Source organism: Sciurus vulgaris, assembly GCF_902686455.1.
Source record: "Sciurus vulgaris genome assembly, chromosome: 11".
Classification (NCBI taxonomy): domain Eukaryota; kingdom Metazoa; phylum Chordata; class Mammalia; order Rodentia; family Sciuridae; genus Sciurus; species Sciurus vulgaris.
In genome coordinates, this window is record NC_136472.1 from 37,692,726 (window position 1) to 37,719,983 (window position 27,258).

General features: G+C 34.7%; 1 protein-coding gene across 1 annotated transcript in view; it reads right to left on the reverse strand.

The window, feature by feature from the left end:
* The window catches only part of PDHX (pyruvate dehydrogenase complex component X), a 78,308-nt gene that overhangs the window by 5,791 nt on the left and 45,259 nt on the right, over nt 1-27,258 (reverse strand). Inside the window, exons 5-10 of the mRNA XM_079104675.1 lie at nt 26,230-26,328; nt 18,594-18,768; nt 16,663-16,810; nt 10,368-10,426; nt 6,727-6,885; nt 458-522 (exon numbers count right to left, since the gene is read on the reverse strand). Of these exons, the coding sequence (XP_078960801.1) occupies nt 458-522; nt 6,727-6,885; nt 10,368-10,426; nt 16,663-16,810; nt 18,594-18,768; nt 26,230-26,328 (705 nt within the window). The remainder of the gene's footprint in view (nt 1-457; nt 523-6,726; nt 6,886-10,367; nt 10,427-16,662; nt 16,811-18,593; nt 18,769-26,229; nt 26,329-27,258) is intronic.

Genomic DNA, 27,258 nt, shown 5'->3' on the forward strand with positions numbered 1-27,258 from the left:
GATGTTCTCTACCTTTCTTTGGGTCATTATTTAAGTTTCTTCACTTTGTAAAATACTCATGGTATGCTCAGTGCACTTTACTGTATGTGATACTTAAAAATATAGTTGATAATAACAAAAATAGAGATCATAAGTAGAAAGAAAACTTCTGAAGTTTATAAATCAATCATATTCATAAATTCATTTAAAATAAAAGTTTAAGAACCTGAATGTCATTTTGTGCTGGTCACTGTCCATTCAAAAGAATGCTTCCTTCAACACTAATGGGTTCCTATAACTTTAACGGGAAAGCATAACTAGTCTAAAAAATATTTTATATATTCTGTTATCTAAATAAGTTATGTGATATTTTGCTTAAATTAAAAAATGTTTCATATAAATAAAACAGGTTGACATGGACTTCATAAGTTATATCTATTTCTTTGATGCTACTGATAATTAAGGATTTAAATCTTACCTAAAAGATCCTCCTTGGTATTCTTCAGGTAACAATTTTCCATCTCTTGCTTTCTTTGATAATGCCTGAGAAAAATACAAATGAAGCATGACAACAAAAAATGTTATACATTTAATCATGTCACTTGAAATATTTGTACAGGCTACATTCTGACCTGATATGTCCGAACTTAACTTTTAAAGATGTTAGATCTATAATTTTCTCTAATACAATTTTAAGAACAAACAAGTTACAGATAACCCAACAAGCTGAAGTCCAGCAAGTCCTTAAAAATTTTTCAAATGTTGGACTAACCCTGTGCATCAATAATATGCATAATGTTTCAGTATCTTCTATATATCCAAAGAAATTTTCTATTTTGCCTATAACTCTTTTTCTTGTAAGACAAAAATTCTAAAAAACGCATCTGCCAAAATTTACTTAATCATTTTCCCAGTGTTATAATTTGGTTCATTGGTTTCTTCTGAACTAGTCCAGATAAATTTTCAGAAGTGGAATTACAGTGCCTGGAGAACGCCTTTTTTATTTCTGGACACCACAGCTGAAACACTGCTTAAATGAACCAATCCAGTTTATACTGCCACAAGGAATATAAAGACATCCTAGTTTCACACTGCTCTTTTTATACTGATTTCTAAAAACTGAGAAGGAAGTGCCAGATGACATTGGCATTTAGGAACTAGTTAAAATTTTCTCTCACTTGCACTTTAAATTAACAACAGTTCTGTTAATCTTTATTTCTCAATGCTTCAAAAGCAAGGAACAGAGGTTGAGTCGTCATACACAAAAATTAGTAATTTATTTATGAGAGGAAGGGTAGAAAAAAAGTAAAGTCAGTCATTTGGTAGATGAAATAAATTTGGGGCTTATGTAATACTTTGTACTTATGTAATACACAGCCAACAAAGACACTATTACAATCATAGTTGAGAACTATTTAATTCTAAGTCACAGACAACTTAAGTACAAAAGTGATCAACACACTATTTTAACTTATTGTCAACTGAAACAATTATAAATGTATACTATTTGGATATAGCTACTGATAAAACTATATGAATTTAAAGTGAAAATGAAGATAAGCTTTGACTTGTATAGTCTTTGGAATATCAGAAACAGTACAATTTACAAATGTATTATTTTTTTGCCTTTAAGCAATATAGTAATGCACATGATTTGAACAAACACATACCACATGAACTTTGAAAGACATTGTTTTTTAAAGGCAGATGATCTCAAACAGATCCTAATGAATTACCAGGATGGAATAAATAAATAAATTTCATCATATGAAATAGATTCAAATAAACATGTTATATCTTTAAAAAAATCTCTGTAGACAAACTACCAGCAGGATATGTTTGTCTATGAACTCGAATGAGAAACTAGAATACATATAAAGTCTGATGAGAATTGCTGATTCTGAAAATTTGCAATTCTAACTGGGATCTCCTGGCAATGCGAACTTAAAACCAAAGTGCGTTACCTGAACAGGCCTAACAAATGTTTCTAGATATTTCATAAGCTTTGCTGATTCATTCAGAAAAATTCATTGGGTCCTTATGAGGTAAACTTTGTCTCTGCCTTTAAAAACTCTTACAATTAATGAAGAATTAAGCATAGCATGGGATCTAGGGCTTAATACTATTGTACTAAGGGAATTACACAGTTGAACTTGGTTGGCACCTACACTGACATCCTTACAATTAATTACTGATGGTTAAAAAGTGAATATTTAGCACAGGTGTCTTTAATGAAGCGTCTACAGCTCTACAAACACTTCAAAAATTATCAATAAATGTTTTTATTGAAAAAAAATTTAAAAATAAGTTCACTGAGAAACTACTATTCCAAGCTATCTACATACAGACATACATGAAATGCCTCAAAAAATGGTAAAGAAAAAAAATAGTCTGTCTAGGATTGGATAGATGGCAATGAACAAGACAGTTAACAAGACAGTAGGGCACACAGAAAGGTCAGCAAATAAATAAACAAGACAATTTCAAAGACCAATAAGCTAACGGAATAATGGGATAAGTTAAGGGCTACTAAAGTATGGAAGCTATAGCAAGACTTATAAAGTGGCATCTGATGAAAAGTAGTCAGTCAAATGATAATAAGGAAAAATGCGTACAGGAGGTCTGTGTCACTAACAAGAGTCCAGAGCTCCACCTGTCCATGATCCGACAGTCCCCTCAAAAAGTCTGCTCCTGCCCTGTCAGGTAGAGCATGCTTTGTTCTCTTCATTGCAGGTTTTCTTGTCCACTGCCTGCTGCAAAGGCCACAGCCTCACATTCCTGCTGAGTCTTCACTACTTCTTTGGGAGACTATTCTCTGAACTCAGGTCTCTCCTTTCTCATCTTTTTTTGCCCCAGTCATGTATCCCAAATTCTGAGAGAATACCAAAAGCTGTAGTCCTTTGTGCACTGAGTCAGCAATTACATTGCATTTGGTCTATAACTGTCTGATTCTTCAGACAGTCTTGACGTGTTTATTTCCAGAAGTCTGGGAACTATTTATCGAATACTTTCTTGAGAGGACATACTACGGATTCTGGAAGGATAATGATCCGACTATGACAGACAAACACGGCTGTGTAATTACTAAACGAGCAGTAACAAAGCTGCTGGGGAGCACAGCCTGTCACCCAATCTACGGGGTCCAACTACCTGCTCTATCTTTCAATAGATAAGATCATGGACACATTACTTCACTTTTTTTCCTTATCAGTAACTTCACTGACTTGATAAATTATCATTATGTTCTTGGTAGAGTGGTTTTAAAGATGACTGAAAAGAGTTTATATAAAAGGCTACAAGAAAGTTGACACAGTAATGCCAGTTGCCATTATTATAATTATTCACTGTACAAATAAATACCTTTAGGATTCTTTAAGCAAGATTACTAATACTATATTAATATTGAATTAGGCATATTGTTCTATCTGGTCTGAAGCAGATTTTATTTGTAGAATTAAAACCATTCTGAATTTTGTCTGTTCAAATACATAAATATTGCACTTTTTAACAAACCACAGTATGAAGCTTGATGTAGAAATGGTGACATGATTCCAACCAAGTAAAAATGACACTCTAAAAGTGAGCCTTTATTGTCTGTTTTGGAGAGTAGGGTCAAAATATAAGAATACCTGAAGCATAAGAGAGTGCATTTATTACCAAAAGAAAAAATACAGCTATACTTGGATACCTAGACAGATGCTGTTTTCTGCAAAGCAGGACAGATTCCAATATAATTTTGCTTGATTTGGACTAAATCAAAATCTTTATCGGATATGAAGGACGCACACACACACACACACACACATTCTCTCTCTCTCTCTCTGAAGGTTTCTAATATATACTCAATTCATACATAAAAACAGACACAAGCATACATATAAACAGACACACACACATATTAATAAACATATGCTCTTGGTTTCTAATTGCTGGACAAATGCTTTTTAATGCTTGCTAATTCACAACAGCTAAATGAACATTATCTTTGTGAAAAATATATAAAACAGTTTTGAAGCCACAGTTAAAAAAGTAAGACAAACAATACCACCCAAGGTTTTTTCTTTTTTAAATCATGTTTTTATCTTCTAAACCATTTCAGCAAGAAGCTAATTTTGGAAAAAAAATCAGAGGTTTCTCTCTCTCTCTCTTACATGTACTCGTGTACACATGCCTCTGTACACTAAAGAACTACTATGCCGATATACCAAGCAAGGAGCCTGTTTCTCACGAAAAGCTTTAGGGTGGCTCCAAGCTTTTTCACTCCTGAATGCAACCAATGATGCTTATATCCATAAAAGTCGTTATGCTTTGTACCACGTGATCCACAGGTCTGGCATGAGACACGACCAGCAAGAGTGGTCCATAGAAGATTGTACGTGTGGTGGACCAATAGAATCCAATTATTTGGTAACCAGGAGCGGGAGAAAGAAAAGGTGGCGACAAAGAAGTGGAGTTAGGAAAGTAAATAAATCAAAATGAAAGTAAACAGTGAGGAGGAGAGAGGTAGTTTGGCATAGAAGTGATGATGAGATTTAGGATCAAACTGCCTGGGTTTAAATAAATCCTCACTTCTACCACTACATCACCCTGGGCTAACAGGATTATATGAAATACTTGGCCCAATGCCTGGTGCATCAGAGGATCAAGGGTGGAATGTTGATCACAGACAGGAGAGTGGGAAAGAAGCAGGTAGAATGGAAAGCACAGAGATGCACCAAAGCTTGGCAAGCCTTAGCAGTGCCAAGTGCCAGGAAGTGCTCAAGGACTACCAGGGACCATCACCTTCCAAAGGTTCTGACTGCCTTCCCACTGCTGGCAGGCCCAGCTGAGGTCTGCTCTAGGGCCTCACTATCTCTAAAACGTGGCTGTTTCAGGACTCGAGGAAAGAGAATGCTACCATAACTGTTCTATGTATTACCACAGGAAAATTGCTGAATTGTCAGGAATCAAAGAAACTATACCCTAATGGTTAATTTTTAAAATTTAATGAATATAAAAAATAAAACTCTAGGTCTACGGTTAAGGTTGGTAACTAACGTTTAAATAGTACCTTACACTTCACATGTAATCTCAACACTTAATCTCACTTGGACTTCACGACAACACTGAAATGCATGTGTTCTCAGTGCTACTAAAAACCTTTGATAAAGGCATGTATAATAGACCTTGTGTCTACTGATTCACTTTTCCACAGCTTCAGTTAGTTACCCATGGTCAACCTCAGTCTACAACCATTAAATGGAAAATTTCAGGCATAAACAGTAGGTTTTAAATTGCCTGCTGCTCTGAGTAGCAGGATAAAATCTTGAACCAACCAACCTGCCCAGGACATGAATCATCCCGTTGTCCAGTGTATCCACACTAAATACAGCTGCTTGCCCACCAGTCACTCAGCCTGTCTTGGTACTAAATCAACTGTGCTAGAATCACAGTGCTTATATTCAAATAATTCTTATTTTACTGAAAAATGGTGGCCCGAGGGGGCAAGAATAATGATACTGGCAATTTTATTATAATGTACTATTATAATTATTCTACTTCATTATTAGTTGTTGATCTCTTACTGTGCCTAATTTATAAATTAAACTTCATCATGGGTAAGTAGGTAAAGGAAAAAAACCCAGCATATTTAGGGTCGTTTCAGGCATCCACTGGGGATTTTGGAATGCATCCCCAGTGGATAAGGGCAGATTACTGTATGATGTCTCAGTAAATCAGTGACTTTTGACTTGGATAAATTTGTATCATCCTTCAATTAAGAAAAAGTTGTATTTTTCATCTATGCAAATATACTCTGCAAATCTTCCAAGGAGGAAAAAACATCTTAAAATGTCAACTACACTAAGTTCATTTTTAATTACATCTGAGTCTAAAATTCAAGTGAGCTCAACATTTAGGGGTATGCATTTAAAACCAAACTAACTTCCATTCACTTATTTTGGGTAAATAGTCCTACACATTTATACTAACAGTTCACCAAGTAAGTCTTCTGTCTTTTATTCACCTTATAACTTGTTTCACCACTAAACATACAATAGGTCCTTGGTAGATGGAAAAATGAAATACATCACTTACTCAAATGAACCTGAAGATTTCAATATAAACACTTCAAAGTCCTATGATACTTCTGCCAAGAAATACCCTTGCAAATTACTGAGGCTGTAAAGGCTGGCCAACTGCCTGTATTTCTGCTTATTCAACAAGATTTTTAGTGAAATCAGATTCCTCCATATTGAAGCTAAAAAAGAAAACTGCTTTTCAAGATATAGAAAAATAAAGTACCTTGCCTGGAATGCTAATTACTTTTAGAAGTCTCAATTTTAAAGAGGAAATGAATAAAATAAACTTGATGAATGGAATGTTGTTAACACTGAAGTCTGGCTATGATGACTTTCATAGAAACGTAGTTTCAGCTTTATTTCAAATTTAAATAATCTAAAGCTGTCCTAAACAGCATCTTTAGGACTGAATTCTGGACTCTGTGAAATAAAACTTGTATCTGGAACTTAAATGAAGTCACCTTCTAACTTATCTATATTTTATTTCTGAATTTTTGAATATTAAGTTTTCTTAAATTGGGTCATATCTGAATAAAAACTTAAATGTTTCTAATAGGCAAATGAGAATCACTTGAAGTATCTCCTCCCCCGAAATCCAGTGTAACCAGAATGTCAGGACTTTATTGGAAAGTAATTACTTGAAAGGGCAGTCTAACAATTTGAAAGCACAGTATTTGTTAAGACATACCTTTACAGAGTCAGCAATTTCCTGTATACCTTTAGCAGCAGCATCTTTTATGATTGGTGTAATTAAACCTTTATCTGTTGCCACGGCCACTGAAATGTCAATAGAGGGCAGTTGCTTTGGACCCTCTCCATCCCAGCTTACATTCACTCCTGGCATTTGCTGAAAATAGAAAAAAAAAAAAGTGTTATTAAAGAAGTGGCTTTTCTAGTTACAGAAAAATAATTAATAGTTAATGCATTTTCCAAAGTGAATATAACTGAACAGAAGAAAATAAATAATAATTTGGTTTAAATCTCTATATTGTTTATATTTGAGAAAAATAATTAACATAATCTAATGCTGTCTTAAACAGCATCTTTAGGACTGAATTCTGGACTCTGAAATAAAACTTGTATCTGGAACTTAAATGAAGTTGTCTTCTAATTTATCTATATTTTATTTCTGAATTTTTGATTATTAAGTTTTCTTAAATTGGGTCATATCTGAATAAAAACTTAAACGTTTATAATAGGCAGATGAGAAGCAAGCATGAGGAAATTCTGATGGTGTACATATTTTGATCTTTTTACAGCATGGCTAAAAAAGGGTTTCCTTTGTTAAAAATAATTGCCAGAAGGCAGCTGATGTTCATTATGCTTCCTGTCGCATGATAAGCAATATGACCTTGAGGAGGAGAAGGGAGCAGAAAGGGTTAGTGATATTCAACCTCATTCCTTTGCCATAAAGGAAGCCTGACTTTTTAGCACAGTTCTGGAATATATATTAGCCTACCCTCAATAAATGACTACCCTATTTAAAAAGAATTTCCAAGTTTCATGAGCTATACGCTACATATGAGTATACATTTAACATATAAGCAACTATATTGAAAGATGGTGGGGGATAACAGATGGGATGACTAAATGCATGAAAACAGTGCACTGATAATGACGCCGAATATCACAAGATAAGGTGGTGATGAAAACAGGCGTCAAAAGGTAACTTCTCATCCCCCAAATTCTTTGCTTTCTACAGAATAAGATCCAAACTGTTCATTATGCCATTTAAGAATGGCAGTCCACAATCCGGAGTTGCTCTATTGAAGTCATTTTACTTGCAATCACCACTAAGTCTCCATCTTAGTCCAATTTCCCACTGCCATGCTGGGCTTGGACACACTTCAGGATTACCTTCACATCATTTCTTGACTGCTCTTTCCATTTCTCCATCTTTCAAGGCTCACATAATTTATTCATTCAACAATGAGACAATGTCAAAAGAATAAAATATGAAGTTCCAACCCCCTGTAAGATTTTTAAATTCTTCAGACAACACTAAAGTAAAACCAAAACCCAACCAAAATCAAAAACCCCTCCCAAATGAAGACTATCTGGCAACAAATTCAATTAGAAAACTATGTAATAAAAAACCATGGAACATGGTCTAAGTTGCAGTCAAAGGAAAATTTATTATAATGTTAAGCCTTGTTAATAAAAATAGAATTAAAATGAATTACACATTCAGTTTTCTAACCAATATGAGGTTAAAGAAATAAAGGAAGAAATACAAAATAAACTGAGAATACAAACATGCAATTATAGATTCAAGACAGTTTCAAATAGTTTCAGACAAGAAGGACATTTAAAAGATTATAAGAAATAAATTTAAATGATGCTAAGTTAGTAAGTGGGAATAGGAATACAGCTGAAGAAGGTGATTTTTCTGGGGAAATAAAAGCTTCCATAGTTGGTTTAAGAGAAAGTTAAAAATTAAAGAGATCAAAAACTATGGGGGGAAAAATTGAAAAACAGCCAAATGCCCTTCTAAAAATAGAACTAGGTTCAAAATTTCACTGGTGAGTTCTATAAAACTTTAAGAAATAAAAATCCTCATTAAAATGAGTACAGAGAAAACAAATTAAAGAAAAAAAAACCTGACATGGCTAGTACAAAATTTAAATTACAATTACTTATGGTTTCTGATATATGAGAAACATTAACAAATAGCTAATGACCACTAGAGAGTCACTTAAGGAGTATGAAGTTGAACCATGATTAGAAAATCATTACTATAATTCAAAATATTTGGTTAAGAGAAAAGCCATATGAACATTAAGAAAAATGTTAAAAAGGCTTGCCTTCAAAATTATCCATGATTGTATTTTTTGAGAAATAAAAATGAATTCATGTTAAGTGCACTACAAATACATTATTAAACAAGCAGCAATTCAGAAAACAGACTCATTACAGAGAGAAGGCAGGATGGAAAATGGCATTGAGTGGGAAGGCAGGAAGCTGGGTTCTAGATGATATCTCCAGTCAGCCTCCTCCACTTCACTTGCCTTTCTGCTATCCACGCTTCAACATCTATTAGGCTCCTCTAACTTAACACATCCAGAACCAAACTGGAGATTCCCTACCTCAAACTTGCTTCTCTCCCAGTTTTCCCAATCTTAGTAGATGGATTAAGTCTACCTCCCACTGCTTGAAAAGAACTCCTTATTCTTTCTTTCTCTCATGTCCCACATTAAACCCTTTAGTCAGACCCACTGGCTCTACTTCTGAGATGTAACCAGCTCCACTGTTACCCATCGTCCTTTGTGTCATGGTCATTTTCTGCAGCCTCCTAGGAAGGCTCCCTGGCCTCTCTACTGACTATAGTCACATGTGAACAGAGCAGACTCTCTCTCTCTCTTTTTTTCTTTTTTTCAAGTAAGTCTGATTACATTCATTCTTTGCTTAAAACTTTCCAAAGGCATCCTTCTCATTCACAATAAAATCACTAGTCTTCACTGTGGCTGACAAGGCCTCATGGAGGCCTTTGGTTTCCCTTTAACTCCTCCCTCTTTTTTTTTTCTTCTTACAAAACAAAACAAAATAAAAAAACAACTCTCCACCCTGTTCACTCTTGACACACACCCTCAGGGCTGTGACTCTGGATAACAGGATACACTCCTCAGAGCCACTGGTCTGGAGTGCTCCTCCATCACATATCTAATTGGCTCACTCCCCCTCTTTTGTTGATCCCTGTCTGTTATCACCTTGTCAGAGAGGACTTCCTTAACTCTTGAAAACAGCACCTAGTATTCTGGCTCCTTATCCCACTTTTTATCCTCATCATTTTCACCACCTGCCATGTTTATTGTTCCCCTTCTAGAATACAATACCCACGAGAGCAGAAGCTACACGGGCTTTTGTTCACTACTATCTCTCTATTGCTTAGAATGTATTCGGCACAAGATAGTGTGGTTCAATTAGTATTTGTTTTGGTACCAGGGATAACCTAGGGGCCCTGAACCACTGAGCCACATCCCCAGCCCTTTTAACTTATTTTGAGACAGGGTATCACTAAGTTGCTCAGGGTCTTGATAAGTTGCTAAGGCTGGCCTTGAACTTTATTACAGGCGTGCGCCACCACACCAGGTTCTTCAATTAGTATTTCTTGAATAAATGGTCTTTAAACTGCTAATATTAGTTTGGGAGCCCCTTTGATTTTCAATTTCTTCATTTGGAAAAGAGTGAGATTAAATGATAGGTTATTCTAGCAATAAAATAGTAAAATTTGTGTAACTTAAAAATGAGTTTTATTCTTTTTTATAAAAATCCCAAGACATGAGACTATTTTACAAGCCGAAATTATTTTGAGACTGACTAGTCACTTACTTTAAGAGTAACGGCTGCTGCCTTGATGATAAAATCATTTACTGACACTTTAATGTCATCTGAAAGAAAAGTAAACATATTAAAATTAGTTTCACAATAAAACTTTTAACATTGACCTTTACAATGAAAAACTTGTAAATTATGGACTGCTCTGACAAACAATGATGAAAAATATCACAGATTTTTATTTTCTGGCTTAGTTAATAAAGTTCCCCTGATGAGAAAAACTTGTGTTTATATGGTTCCTAGATAAACAATAAGTGTAAAGTTCACTTCTAGGGATTGAGGGTGTATCTTAGTGATAGATCATATATGCTTAGCATGCTCGAAGCCTTTGACTTGATTCCCAGCACTGCCCGCTCCCCACATATCACTTCTGAGTCTTAATTACAATTTTTTGCAAGCACTCAGATATTCTGCATGAGACATTAAAGGCTATATTACAACTATAATTAGAAAGGAACCAACTCCCATGTCTCTAAAAAGACAAAAGGTCTCTTTGTGTTTTGTGTAACAGGAAGTTTTCAAGATTATTCTTTTTTTCCTCATTCTCTTCAAATGTCCTTATTCTGTGCTTGCTTTATAATATATTGACTGTAGTTGAAAGTGGTATAGGTAAGTACTTTAGATAAACAATTATATGTATTTATAGGGTGTGTTCAAAAATTTCTTCTTACTAATGGGTGTAAAAAGAATTTAAGATGACCACTACATTAAACAAGAGCTGCCTTTAAACTCAACGTGACAGCATCCAACAAATGCCAAAGATGAAGCAATGCTGGTGTCAGTCCTAGTGCAATGAATAAAATGAGGTTCTCTGTCTAGATTTATGGTGAATCCATTTGAATTTATTTCCTCCCAGTATAAATAATGATTTTATGATAAAGCTGGGTTGGGGCAGGGGGTCCTGTCCCTTTCTACAGAACTGATCACAGCTAAAGCATTAGCTTTATACCTCAGCTTTTGCAATGGTATGAAGGTGTTGGAAAACATAAACCACAAGTGATTCTTTCTTACAAGAGATTCTTGAAAAAGATCTAGACGATGGTATGTGGCAAGAAACACATATCTTGTTACCACAGTATCATGGAATTTTACATGAACAATTGCTCTCTCCAGAAGTATGCTGGAGATTTTAGAAAGAGATAACTGCCAGAAACTTGATACTGATAAACTGTCATAGTAAATGTTGGCTCCACGATAACACAGCTCTTCTAATTCTAATATCCAGAAACACATGAACGTTCTGGATTGTTTGTTTAAAACCCCTTTATGAGTAGCAATGTAAATAGATCTTCAGTGTTCAGAGACTTTTTTATAATAACAACACAACAGATTTGGTCTGAAAAAACTCAATCGTGTCCCTCAGTCTCTTTCTTACTTTACCTACTATCTTAAGTACAGAGTGAAAACCCACAGCCACCTCCCTGCTGATGACTCCCAAGTCTACTGCCTAAGCCACAGTGCTCACCGAGAATTCTGTCCTCACCACAATCCAATACTTGGAAGCACCCTTGAGTTGATCATTTTCTTCCCTTTAAAACACCTTCACTTATTGCTTCCTATGTCACCACACTCTACTGGGCTTCTTCCACTCTCTATCTACTCACTCAGTCCCTCCCTTTCAATGTTGGTATCACCCAAAAAGGAATTTTGGTTTCATGATTTTCATACCATTTATATAATGCTGACCCCTCCAAATTCTGTCTATCCTCACCTGTTTGGATCTTCAGACTTGCATATCTTAACTTTTTATGTGATATTTCTACCTACACAACTAACAGGCATCTCGATTCTAGCATGTACAAAGGAGATTTCTTCCCAAGTTCCTCTATTTGTAACTTGTTTTTATTATGGAGATTTCAAACACTGATGACACTTATTGAGTAGGAAATAGTTTGTTATGATGTATTAACAATAAAAACCAAATGTTTCCATTTGTATATTGTTTAGTTACAAATGTAAAACATGGAACAAGCTTGTGGATATTTATAAGAAAAAGGAATGAAGATAATGTGGGTTCTCTGAAGACTCATGAGAAAATCCCTAATTGTAAGGGCATACAAAATTATGTAAAGATAATAAGTTAACTCATATCTCCACTGAAATATTACTGCCTCCTGTCACACAAGAGGAAGGAAAATTATTTATGACTAAACAAGTATAATTTGAGATATGGAAGGGCTGCTTCCATTGTTAATTTCTTTTTCAAAAGGTATCCCTTTCTCTGGAATGGCCTTCCATTTGGTTCCTTGAACTTTAAATAGTTGTCAGGTTATCTTCATATGAAATGCTGAAAGTCAGTATACAAACTGACTTATCACTCTGGCTTTCATTCAGGACCTAAAAAGCTGCAAGAAAGTCATTTCCACCCTATCAGGGTGGGGAAAAAAAGCAGGAAAATCTTTTCTTGAGTCCCTTAGGGAGCTGAGGTTATAAAGCAAACAGATGAATTGAATGCCTAAGGGAGATAATCTTCTGAGGAGATCAACACAGGAAATGATTACCCACTGTCAGGGCATGGGAGCGTATAGGACAGAGTATGTCACCATATGCATGAACAGACGGGGAGTATCAGCAGAGATGGAAACCATGAAACACATTCGAGTGGAAATCCAAGGAGAAAACATATGCTATCAGATATAAATAACAGTTTTTGTCAAGTTTTATAGACTAAACAAAGCAGAAGAGAATCTGAATTTCAAGTTCCATAAATAAAAGTTATCCAAACTGAAACACATGGAAGAAAATAAACAGTGCACCAAAAAGAACAGAGCATCTAATGGCTTCAGACAATCCAGTCTAACACTATAACTTGACTTTCAAAGAGGAAAATGCACAAAGCAGAAGATACAGTTAATAATTTGAGAAATTTTCCAAAATTATAGTTAGACAATAAACTACAAGTCCAAGAAGTCAAGAAAAATCCAAACAGGATAAATATAATATGGGGGGAAATCCTAAGTATTTAATAGTCAAATTGCTAATAGAGAAAATCTTGAAAGCAACAAGAAGGGGAAAAAGCATACACAGGGGAACAAAAATTAAGAATAGCAGAAGACATTCTGCAAGCCAAAGGACAATGGATATTAAAGTTCTGAAACAAAAGACCCTTAACCCAATAGTTTACAGTCAGCAGAATTATCTTTCAAAAATGAAGGTGACACATCCACCAGGATATTCTTTTTTAATATAAAAAAATTAGAAGATAACAAGTGTTGGATGGGAAGAAATTAGAACCCTTGTGCACAATGTTGATGGGAATGCAAAATGGTACAATCAGATTACTCAGCAATTCTGCTTCTGGGGACGTACCCAAAAAATTTAAAAGTAAGAATACAGAGGTACTGCATTCATGGCAGTACCGCTCACAACAGCAAAAAGGAAGAAACATACCAAGTATCCACTGATAGATGAGTGGATGAACGAAATACGGTCTGTATATACAATGGAATATCAGCCTTAAAAAGGAAGGAAAGTCTGATCCATGCCAGTTAAAAATGGATGAACCTTGAAAACATTGCATTAAGTAAAATGATAAGCCAGTAAAACACCAAGTACTTTATGATTCCACTCATATGAGGTGCTCACAGTAAACATATTCAGAAAGTAGAATGGCAGTTGTCAGGGGCTGGGAGAAAAGAGTAATGGGAGTTATTGTTTAATGAAAAATGTCTCAATTTTGCAAAATGAAAGAAGTTCTGTGATGGACAGAGATGATGGTTGTATAAGAATATGAATGTTCTTAATACTACTGAAATAACATTTAAGATAATTTAAACATTTAAAATAATTAAATGTTTAAAATGTTTAAAATACTGAGTTATGTATATTTTACCAGAATTAAAAATTTTAAGATGGAAAAAGTGAAAGAGAAAAGTAATTTTGCAGAAAGCTGAGAAAATTTACTGCCAGTCAATCTGAGCTACAAGAAATATTAAAGAAAATTTTTTACAAAGAGGATGATAGCGATAGCACTTTAGAGTCATATGAAGGAATGAGAACTTTTGGAAATAGAAAAAGTATGGATATACAAAGAGAGCCCCCCCATTTTAAACTCTTTAAAAAAGACGGTTGATTTACTACGACAAAAATCATTAAACATGTATCCTGGGCTGGCCTACACAAAGAAAAGATGACAATAATAGCACAAAATATAAGAGAGAGAAAATGTAAGGAAATGGTTGTAAGGCTTTTATATTATACATGAATTGGTGTCATAAAAGTTGAATACAGACTGGGATAAGTTAAAGAATTAGATTGTAAACTCTAAGAAACACATTTCAAAAACAGAAAAAATGGGATAAAATAGAAATAAAATGCAATCATAAAAAGAACTAATCTAAAAGGAGATAAGAGGTGAAAAAAGGAAGAAGAGACAGGACAACTAAAAGTCAAAGAACAAAATGGTAGATCTAAATCAAACCATTACATCAAATGTGAATGGTCTAAACACCCTAATCATAACAGAGACTGCAAAGTTGCATAAAAAAGCAAGAACCAACCATGCACTGTCTGCAAGAAACCTATTTAAATATAAGCACATAGATTAAAAGTAAAGGGATATTCTACAAAAATACAAATCAAAATATTCTTGAGTGGCTAATAAAAGTAGAAATCAATGAAATCAAACTCACAGAAACAACTGAGAAGCTTAAAACCAAATGTGGTTCTTTGAAGAGATTAAGAAAACTGATAAACCTCTAGTCTGACAAAGAAAGCAAAAGAAGACTCAAATTACTAACATCAAAAACAGGCTATCACTTCAGATTACAAAAGGGTTACAAGTATAACAATATGTTATTATGAACAACAATATGTTATTTGCCAAGAAATTTGGTAACTGATACAAATGATAAAAATACAATTCCTTAAACGCATATATTATAACAAGTTAAAAAAAAAGATCTCTGTATCTGGTTTTAAAAATTGAATTTGTAGTTAAAAAAGAAGATCCCAGGCCTAGACAGCTTCACATTTGAATTCTGCCAAACAATTGAAAAAGAAATAATACAAACCCTACCAAAACTTTTCCAGAAAATAAAGGAGGAGGAAACATTTCCCAACCTATCTATAAAATCTGGTAACCCAGAAAAACAATCTCAAAAAAAGAAAACTGCAGGCCAGTATTTCTCATAGGCATATGCTTACAGACTCTCAACAAAATATTAGAAAATGAAATCAAACAATATATGAGAAAGTTAATGATTTAATGATTTTATATGTGGAATATCAAGTTCATTTCACATGTGAAATCCAGTCAATATTAACAAGTGGGAAAAAGATTATATCAAAAGATGCACAGAAAACATCTGACAAAATTCAACATCTCTGGAAACTAGGAATGGGAATTTCCATAACCTGATAAAAGAGTATCTACAAAAACCCTACTTTTAATGTTAAAGACTAAATGTTTCTGCCAAGTCAAGAATTTCTGCTTATACCACTTATATTCATTGTACCAAAAGCCATAGCCAGTGAAATAAGGAAGGAAAACAATAAAAAGGCAAAAAGGTTGTAAAGACAGAACTAAAACCAACATGCTAAAAAAATCCATGTTTCTAGACTGTTTGATTATTAATTGATTTTTGGGAAGAGTATTACATATTTAATAACCTAAAAATACATTTTGAAAAAATATAAAATTAAAATTTGTGAAAAAACCATATTAAGATGTTTGTAACCTAAAATAGTCTTAATAAGTGTTCAATTTTAAGCTTGCTAAAATGTTAATGATGTTTTGTTCAGATGTCATTATCAAAAACTATTCAAAATAAAAGTAACCATCTAGCTTGAGTAAGTCATGCATGTGTCCTTACAAAAAAATCCACCTATGTGAAAGTGAAAAAGTATTAAAAAAAAAGTCAATTTTTACCAAACTAAACAAATCAAAGAAACTACAACAACCATCCAACGAACCAAACCATAACATTATTTATAGAGCTGAGTGTGTGGCACAGAGCTAGACTCAACTACATGCCAAAAGAATGCTAAATAATTGTACCTTATTGAAATATCAAAAAGAGATTCTGTAATAAAAGCAAGACAGAACAGAAATCCTTATTCTGCACAAAGGTAACACATCTGTGATTTATTCATAACTATGGAACCAATTTAAATTTACACATAAGAAAAGAGAATCAATTCTTTTCTCTAACACTAAAATATACCCAGAGTGCGATTATGAAACTGAAATTAAAAGCTACATAAATGTGAATTTTAAAAATAATGGGTTCCATGATAGTTAAGTTAGAATATGTTATTTATTGCATTAAGTACATTCAACTTAACTAACCTTTGACCAGATCTTGTCTAACTTTTAAAACTGCTCCAAGGTCACAATTGGCAGTAGCATATGCATGAGGTACAGTACTTTTAGATTCAGTTAACCTCTTGGCAATAACTCTTCGTATATTGCTAGCAGGAATTTCAGTGAATGTGCCCTGAAAACAAAAAACAAAAAAACAAATAAATAAAATCACAGCAATGTGTCCATTGAACTATAAGTAGAATGGAAAAAGACAGAACAACTTTCTATCTGAAATCCAGTCTCTGACCCAATTAATGATATTAATTAAAGATTAATATAGAAAAAATACTATTAATAACTTTAAAGGGGAGAGGAATATAAAAAATCTGAGAAGTTTTAGGCTTTGGTATACAACTATAGGAAAAAGTAAAATTCAAGTTTCAGTTGTAAATGGGACATCTTACGTTACTATGTTTAAGATAATTCAAAAACACTTCTACTAAATGATGATTAATTCCCCCATGGATGCATGTGATGAGTACATCTGTATGTATATATGCATACAGGTACTATATATGTATACTACACACACACACACACACACACATAAACATATGTATATTACATATAAATTGATATATAGATACAGATATGTGGACTATAAGCAGCTTTTGTTATTTAATAAAACTCAAAGCAGCCAATAAAACTACAGGAAATTCTTATAAAAAAATGGCATATAGAAGAAAAAGATAATCCAATATAATGGACAGTCTGTCAAATTATTTATTTTGGTTTGCAACTTGAAATAAAATCATGAGTATCTTATACCTAGGAATTAAAAATATACAGTATGAATAAGATAATAAAATCTTCCTATAACTTTACTGTAGCTTTTCCATTCTGTTCCTTGAACCTCTTGCAAATGCATGATGGACCTCAAAAAACATCTAATCCCTTCCTTCTCCTTCACTCCATTCTGGGACAGGACTACATCAGGATAATATAATGCAACAAAAAAATACAGCTGATTTCTTTCTTTCTTTTTTTAAAAATATTTATTTATTTATTTCTATGTGATGTGAGGATTGAACCCACACATGTGCTAGGCAAGCACTCTACACTGTGCCACAACCCAAGACCCTGATTTTTTTTTTAATAAATCATTTCTTTGAAATTAAACATCTTATGTTAGTAAAGTATTTGACCAAACAAAATAAATGTTCTCTACATAGTGTAAGCATTTGAAAGTAAGGCTTTATAAGACTCAACTATGAACAAAGTATATACAGTCATGAATCATTAATGTACATTAAAAAATCTGTCTCCCATAAATTTGTACTCTTTTCATCTCTTTTCAAATATTAATATGAAATGTATTTCTCCCTAAGTAAAAACAATACAGGTATTCATTCCTTTTTATTTTTTTAAGTGCTATTCAATCTTTAATCTGACTATTCTGAATTTCTTTGATGCCAAGAAAAGGAATACAGAGAGGAAAAATCTGAAAACAAAACAACTAGCTGTTCAACTGCATATGTCTGAGAAGTAAAGTATGATTAGTTATGATTCGGTCTATATGGTTTTTCATTGTGAGTCTATCAATTCTCTAGCCAAAAATGAAAACATAGCCATAAAAAAGGAGCCAATGTCACCTAAAATTATTATTACCTCCATGAAAAAAAGAAAAGACATGCAGCATCATGACTGTAGAGCATACGCATGATATTGATGCTGTGGAACTTATAAATTTAAGCTGAATCATAGTTACAATGTTCTATGTAGAAGTTGGTGCAAATTCAGTCTGTGCTGGGAAATCTGCAAGCAAAGCATTTGGAGCATTTTTTTCTTTATAACTTTACTACTAATATAACTTTAAAACTACCACTACAATAAAAATACTCATAAAACACAGTAATTGTCCTACTTTTCCCTCTTGCTTATCTAAAAAAATGAAAACCTTACTCAAAGGACATTACCACAGCATTGGGTTGTCCAGGAATTGATATTGCTGGGATCATTGGCCGGGGATAAGATGGTCCAGCTGTGGCTTGCGGGGGCAAAGGTGCTATGGGAGTGGTCGGCGGAGCTGGGGCTGGTCTGGATTCAGTAATCTTGCCCATCTGTTTCAACTGGACCAGGTTGAGAGCATCTCTGGAGGTAGGAGGAAATCAGGTATATATAAGATATATAAGACAGTTTTTAGAAAATAGAGGCAAGACATGAAGATACAGAAATACAAAGACTAAAAGCATATAAAGGAAATCAATTATTTGAGCTAGAAAAGTAAATTTCTTTTAATTCTTCTACCCACGTGCGAGCACACTGTTCATCATCTCTTAAATGGATAACCTTATGAGACAGCCATACCTCAACTTCCTCCTTACCTCATATCTTTGCCCCAACTCATTTCACACAATCTTGAAGAACCAATCCTTCTAAAGTGTAGCTGTGATTATTTTGCATTCAGCCCAGTATTAGTTATCAATATTAAACATGAAATGAGTGCACTGCTTTGGAACACTAACTCAACTTGAAATGTTTGATGTGACCGCCAAGAGAAATGTAGCTCATATCACTATGGTGGTTTTACATTATTAGTTCATAAACCTATTTGCTTATTCTTTGTCTACTCTCTTAGACTGAGTCCCAAGAAAAAAGGGGTCATCTATTTTAATATCAAGTCTTGAAAGACTTGAACATTTGAACAAATGGGAAGACATATCAGTTTCTTGAGTAGAACTATTCATTATCATAAAGATGTTAGTTACTTAGAAATTAATTTAGTACAATCCCATAAAAATACCATAGCACTCCCATCCCACATAGAGTTAAAAAACTTGTTTTAAAATTCGTTTGGGATTGTTACATTACCTGCAGGTTTGATTACACGTGGCTGCCGCCATTTTGAGACAACAGCCAGGCCCTGTAGGACCCCTGACCGGACTGACTGAGTCCCGTCTCCAGGATCCCTCAGCCCGACCGATCACTCCCTGCCTCTGGGGCCCTCACATCAACTGACTGCTCCCTGCCGCCAGGACCCCCAGACCAACTGACTGTGCCCTATCACCGGGAACCCAGACCAACTGATTACACCCGGCCTCCTGGATCCCACAACCACACCAAACACACCCGACCGCCAGGACCACTGCCGGACAACTGCATTCTGTCTCCAGGACCTCCAACTGACCACGTCCACCCCTGAGCTGCAGCTCCCCATTTGCCAACACATTTGGAAGCCAGAGCAGCCATCTTGGGATAATCCTGGAAGCCGTAGCTCTAATCTTCGGGTGGGGCAAATCCCATCCTGAGACGCCTGCTGGAGGCTTGAAGCTCACTGTCAGGTACCTCTCATACATCAGGTTACTGAACACTGGGAGGTTTCATTAGTATATGACTGTTATACAGTAGATTTTCTTTTTTCTCCTTTTTAAAAAAAAATATTTACGTTTTTATTTCTTTACTTTTCTTGCTTTCTTTTCCTTCTGTGTACTTGTTCCCTCAGAGTTGCTTTCTCCCTTATTTACATGCTAACATCCGATTTCTTTTGATTACACGCTCACCCTTTCTATTTTCTAGAACTTCCGTATATTCTTTTATTATCCCATTAACAGCCATATTCTTCATCCCTCTGCATCCTCTTTGTCCTCCATTACAAACTGCAGACATTATTGTAAACCTGTTTGTTTTACCAAAGATAACATTTGAACACATTTTGTTTATTATGACAATTTTGGTATTGTCCCCATAGGGGCTATTTGGTCTAGGATTGCATAGTGTCTGATTTGGGCACTGCTAATATTGATCTCCCCTTAAAGAAAGGGTTTTGGAAACCTATAGGGCCACTATAAGCCTATAGGGGGAAATCTGCAATACCCCAGATCTGCACTGCCAGAGGGGAAGATGAATGAACAACATGAAAAAACAAGGGAAGAAAATGATCCAAACAAATCTAGATTCTATAGTAATAGAATCCAATGACAGTATGTTAGAAGAAATGTCAGAAAAGGACTTCAGATTATACATGATTAAGATGATTCGCGAAGCAAAGGATGAGATAAGAGAGCGAATGCAGGCAATGAATGATAATACCAATAAGCTGAAAGAGCACCTGCAGGAAGCAAAAGATCATTTCAACAAAGAGATAGAGATTCTCAAAAAAAAACACAAACAAACAGAAATCCTTGAAATGAAGGAGACAATAAACCAAATAAAAAACTCAATGGAAAGCATCACCAACAGACTAGACCACTTGGAAGACAGAACCTCAGACAAGAAGACAAAATATTTAATCTTGAAAATAAAGTCGCCCAAACAGAGAAGATGGTAAGAAATCATGAACAGAATCTCCAAGAACTATGGGACATCATGAAAAGACCAAATTTAAGAATTATTGGGATTGAGGAAGGCACAGAGATACAAACCAAAGGAATGAACAACCTATTCAATGAAATAATATCAGAAAATTTCCCAGCCTGAAGAATGAAATGGAAAATCAAATACAAGAGGCTTACAGAACACCAAATGCACAGCATCACAACAGATCTACACCAAGGCACATTATAATGAAAATGCCTAACATTCAAAATAAAGATAGGATGTTGAAGGCTGCGAGAGAAAAGCATCAGATTACATATAGGGGGAGACCAATACGGATAGCAGTAGACTTCTCAACCCAGACTCTAAAAGCTAGAAGGGCCTGGACCAACATATTTCAAGCTCTGAAAGAACATGGTTGCCAACCAAGAATCCTATACCCAGCAAAACTAACCTTCAGATTTGAAGATGAAATAAAATCCTTCCATGATAAACAAAAGTTAAAAGAATTTACAAATAGAAAGCCTGTGCTACAGAATGTTCTCAACAAAATATTCCATGAGGAGGAAATGAAAAACAACAATGGAGGTCAGCAAAGGGAGGAGCTACCTTAGAGAAAAATCACTCAAAGGAGAAACCAAGCCAACTTAAAAACCAAAATAAGCCAAATGACTGGGAATACAAATCATTTCTCAATAATAACCCTGAACGTTAATGGCCTAAACTCCTCAATCAAAAGACATAGACTGGCAGAATGGATTAAAAAGAAAGACCCAACAATATGCTGCCTGCAAGAGACTCATCTCATAGAAAAAGACATCCACAGAATAAAGGTGAAAGGATGGGAAAAAAACCTACCACGCACATGGAATCAGTAAAAAAGCAGGGGTTTCCATCCTTAAATCAGATAAAGTGGACTTCAAGCCAAAGTTAGTTAGAAGGCATAAAGAAGGACATTTCATACTGCTTAAGGGAACCATAAATCAGGAAGACATAACGATAGTAAATATTTATGCCCCAAACAATGGTGCATCCCTGTACATCAAACAAATCCTTCTCAATTTCAGGAATCATATAGACCACAATACAATAATTCTGGGCGACTTTAATGCACCGCTGTCACCACTAGATAGATCTTCCAAACAAAATCCAACCAAAGAAACCATAGAACTCAATAACACAATCAATAACCTAGACTTAATAGACATATATAGAATATTCCATACATCAACGAGCAGATACACTTTCTCAGCAGCACATGGAACCATCTCGAAAACAGACCATATGTTATGCCACAAAGCAGCCCTTAGGAAATGCAAAAAAATAGAGATACTGCCTTGTGTTCTATCAGATCATAATGGACTGAGAGTAGAAATCAATGACAGAATGAAAAAAGGAAATTACTCCAACACTTGAAGATTAAATAATATGCTATTGAATGAAACATGGATAACAAAAAACATCAGGGAGGAGATTAAAAAATTCTTAGAGGTCAATGAGAATGATGATACAACATATCAAAATCTCTGGGACACTATGAAAGCGGTACTAACAGGAAAATTCATTACATGGAGCGTATTCCAGAAAAGAATGAAAAGTCAACAATTAAATGACCTAACATTACAGCTCAAAGCCCTAGAAAAAGAAGAACAGAATAACAGCAAAAGTAGTAGAAGACAGGAAATAATTAAAATCAGAGCTGAAATCAATGAAATTGAAACAAAAGAAACTATTCAAAAAATTGACATAACAAAAAGTTGGTTCTTTGAGAAAGTAAACAAAATAGATAAACCCTTATCCACACTAACAAAGAGAAGGAGAGAAAGACTCAAATTACTAAAATACATGATGCAAAAGGAAATATCACAACAGACACCACTGAGATACAGAACATAATGAGAAACTACTTTGAAAATCTGTATTCCAACAAAATAGAAACTACCGAAGATATTGACAAATTTCTAGAGACATATGCTCCTCCCAAACTGAACCAGGAGGACACACACGATTTAAACAGATCAATATCAAGCAATGAAATAGAAGAAGCCATTAAAAATCTACCATCCAAGAAAAGCCCAGGACCAGACGGATTCTCAGCCGAGTTCTACAAGACCTTCAAAGAAGAACTCAGTCCAATACTTCTCAAAGTATTCCAGGAAATAGAAAAGGAGGGTACCCTACCAAACTCATTCTATGAAGCTAATAGCACCCTCATACCCAAACCAGGCAAAGACACATCAAGGCAAGAAACTTTTAGACCAATATACTTGATGAATATAGATGCAAAGATCCTTAACAAAATATTGGCAAACCGTATCCAAAAACATATTAAGAAAATTGTACACCACGATCAAGTGGGATTCATTCCTGGAATGCAAGGATGGTTCAACACTCATAAATCAATAAACGTAATCCATCATATCAATAGACTTAAGGATAAGAATCACATGGTTATTTCAATTGACGCAGAAAAAGCATTTGACAATATACAACACCCCTTCATGCTGAAAACACTAGAAAAAATAGGGATAGTAGGAACATACCTGAACATTTTAAAGGCTATTTATGCTAAGCCCATGGCCAACATCATTCTTAATGGAGAAAAACTGAAACCATTCCCTTTAAAAATGAGAACAAGACAGGGATGTCCTCTTTCACCACTTCTATTCAACATTGTCCTCGAAACTCTAGCCAGAGCAATTAGGCAGAATAAAGAAATTAAAGGGATACGAATAGGAAAAGAGGAACTTAAGCTGTCGCTATTTGCGGGTAACATGATTCTATATTTAGAGGATCCAAAAACCTCCTCCAGAAAACTTCTAGACCTCATCAATGAATTCAGCAAAATAGCAGGCTATAAAATCAACATGCATAAATCTACAGCATTTTTATATGCAAGCGATGAAACAGCTGAAAGGGAAATGAGGAAAACAACTCCATTTGCCATAGCCTCAAAAAAAATAAAATACTTGCGTATCAATCTAACCAAAGAGGTAAAAGATCTCTACAATGAAAACTAAAAAACACTGAAGAAAGAAATTAAGGAAGACCTTAGAAGATGGAAAGATCTCCCATGTTCTTGGATAGGCAGAATTAATATTGTCAAAATGGCCATACTACCAAAAGTGCTATACAGATTCAATGCAATTCCAATTAAAATCCCAATGACATACCTCTCAGAAATAGAGCAAGCAATCATGAAATTCATCTGGAAGAATAAGAAACCCAGAACAGCTAAAGCAATCCTTAGCAGGAAGAATGAAACAGGGGGTATCGCAATACCAGAACTTCAACTATACTACAAAGCAATAGTAATAAAAATGGCATGGTATTGGCACCAAAATAGACAGGTAGATCAATGGTACAGAATAGAGGACACGGACACAAACCCAAATAAATACAATTTTCTCATACTAGACAAAGGTGCCAAAAATATGCAATGGAGAAAAGATAGCCTCTTCAACAAATGGTGCTGGGAAAACTGGAAATCCATATGCAACAGAATGAAACTAAACCCCTATCTCTCACCCTGCACAAAACTCAACTTACAATGGATCAAGGACCTTGAAATCAGACCAGAGACCCTGCATCTTATAGAAGAAAAAGTAGGTCCAAATCCTCACCTTGTTGGCTTAGGATCAGACTTCCTTAACAGGACTCCCATAGCACAAGAAATAAAAGCAAGAATCAATAACTGGGATAGATTCAAACTAAATAGCTTTCTCTCAGCAAAAGGAAACTATCAGCAATGCGAAGAGAGAGCCTACAGAGTGGGTGAATATCTTTGCTACTCATACTTCAGATAGAGCAGTAATTTCCAGAATATATAAAGAACTCAAAAAACGCTACACCAAGAATACAAAAAACCCAATCAACAAATGGGCTAAGGAAATGAACAGACACTTCACAGAAGAAGATGTACAAGCAATCAACAGATATATGAAAAAATGCTCAACATCTTTAGTAATAAGAGAAATGCAAATCAAAACCACCCTAAGATTCCATCTCGCCCCAATTAGAATGGTGATTATCAAGAATACAAGCAACAATAGGTGTTTGAGAGGGTGTGGGGAAAAAGGTACATTCATAACATTGCTGGTGGGACTGCAAATTAGTGTAGCCACTCTGGAAAGCAGTGTGGAGATTCCTTAGAAAACTTGGAATGGAACCACCATTTGACCCAGCTATCCCACTCCTCGGCCTATACTCAAAGGACTTAAAATTAGCACACTACAGAGATACAGCCCACATCAATGTTCATAGTGGCTCAATTCACAATAGACAGACTATGGAACCAACCTAGATGCCCTTCGATTGATGAATGGATAAAGAAACTGTGGTATATATATACAATGGAATATTACTCAGCTATAAAGAATAATAAAATTATGGCATTTGCAGGCAAATGAATGAAATTGGAGAATGTCATGTTAAGTGAGATAAGCCAATCTCAAAAGTCCAAAAGAGGAATGATCTCACTGATAAGTGGATGATGACACTTAATGGGGGGTGGGAGGGGACAAGAATGGAGGAAGGAGGGACTGTATAGAGGGAAAAGAGAGGTGGGAGGGGTGGGGGGGGAGGAAAAAAATAACGGAATGAATAAAACATCATTACTCTAGGTAAATATATGAATATGCAAATGGTATGCTGTTACTCCATGTAGAAACTGAAACAACATGTATCCCATTTGTTTACAATAAAAATAAATTAAAAAAATTCATTTGGGAGAATGAAATAAGAACATACTAAGAAAATTAGTTTATTGAAAAAGAAGACCAATGGAAAAACATGGTATCTCTATCAGCTTTTAAGGTATAACTATAAAATCCTTTTAATTTTAAGTATGGTGCTAAAAATGTATGGTACTAACACAGAAAAACATCAATGGAATAGAAATGGAAATACAAAAAGAACCAAATGCTTTGTACCAAGCGAATTACACTGAAATACACAGGAATTAAATTATTTTTAAAAATGTATTTCCATAGTTTAGAAATTTAAATGTGATTGGGTGACAGTTTAACACAAACTTGAAACAATATGAAGTTTTACTGTTCTACACTTAATTTTCTGCTTTTGTCAGAATCTTAGTTGCTATATTAGAACTGTTTAACAGGGATGCTGCAGTTACTCAGAAAACAATCCTGTTCACACCACAATTTAGTGACAAAAGCAATTAAAAGCACAAAGGAACAGCGTATCTCCTTTTTAATGTTAACACTGAATAGGCTCTTTCTAAATTCTTTCAGGGAAAAAAGATAATGGACTTGATTATTATAGAAAGCACACACATACTCTTTAGTGAATATCCCCCGAGGGCCAGTAGCTGTACCCTGGCTGGCATTCAGTGCATGTTTTTCCAGAATATTTCGGGCAGCTGGACTTAAACGGAACCTAAGGAAAAAGCATGAATATTAATGGAACTAATTAACACATATGGATTCAAATAGATCTACATGTCAACAGTTTGCTGATAATTACAAAAAATAAAATCTTATACTAAAATGACAGATGAACAGTCAAATAAATCTGTATCAATCTAGTTTATTATATTGTCAAACATTTTTGTAAAACTTTAGTTACTATTTCAAACTATTTGTTTAATAAGAGTAAATATTTTAGTGAAAAAAGCTTCAATTTTGAACTAATTATGTTTCACATGGTTCCTATCATATACACCAAAAGGAATTAACTATATTATTCCTCTATTTTTTTCTTTACTGCAGTAAACACATATAATTTACCATTTTAAGCATTTTTAGGTGTACAGTTGAGTGGTATTAAGTACAATTCCACTGTTGGGAAACTATTATCACCATCAATCCCCGGAACTTTCTCAGCTGCCCAAATCAAAACTCTGGGTACATTAAACGATAACAGTCCATTTCTCCCTCCTCCCAAATGCTGACAACCACTGTTCTATTCTTTCTCTGTACCAATCTGAATACTCTGGGTGCTTCTTCCTGTAAGTGGAGTCATAATATCTGTCTTTTGGTGAATTGCTTAGTTTACTCAGTATAATGTCTTCAGAGTTCATCTATGTTGTAGCATGTCTCAGAATGTCCTTCCTTTTCTGACAGAATAACATTTCAAGGTATGTACACAGCATTTTAGACACGAATTGCCACCATTTTGCTACTGTGAATAATGATGTATGAACCTGGATGTACAAACACTGACAGTCTGCTTTAAATTCTTTAAAGCATATACCCAGAAGTGCAATTGCTAGATGAGAAGGTAATTCTCTTTTTCTGAGGAAATGCCATATTGTTTTCCATAGCAGTTATGCCATTTTCCATTCTCATCAGCAATGCATAGAGTTCC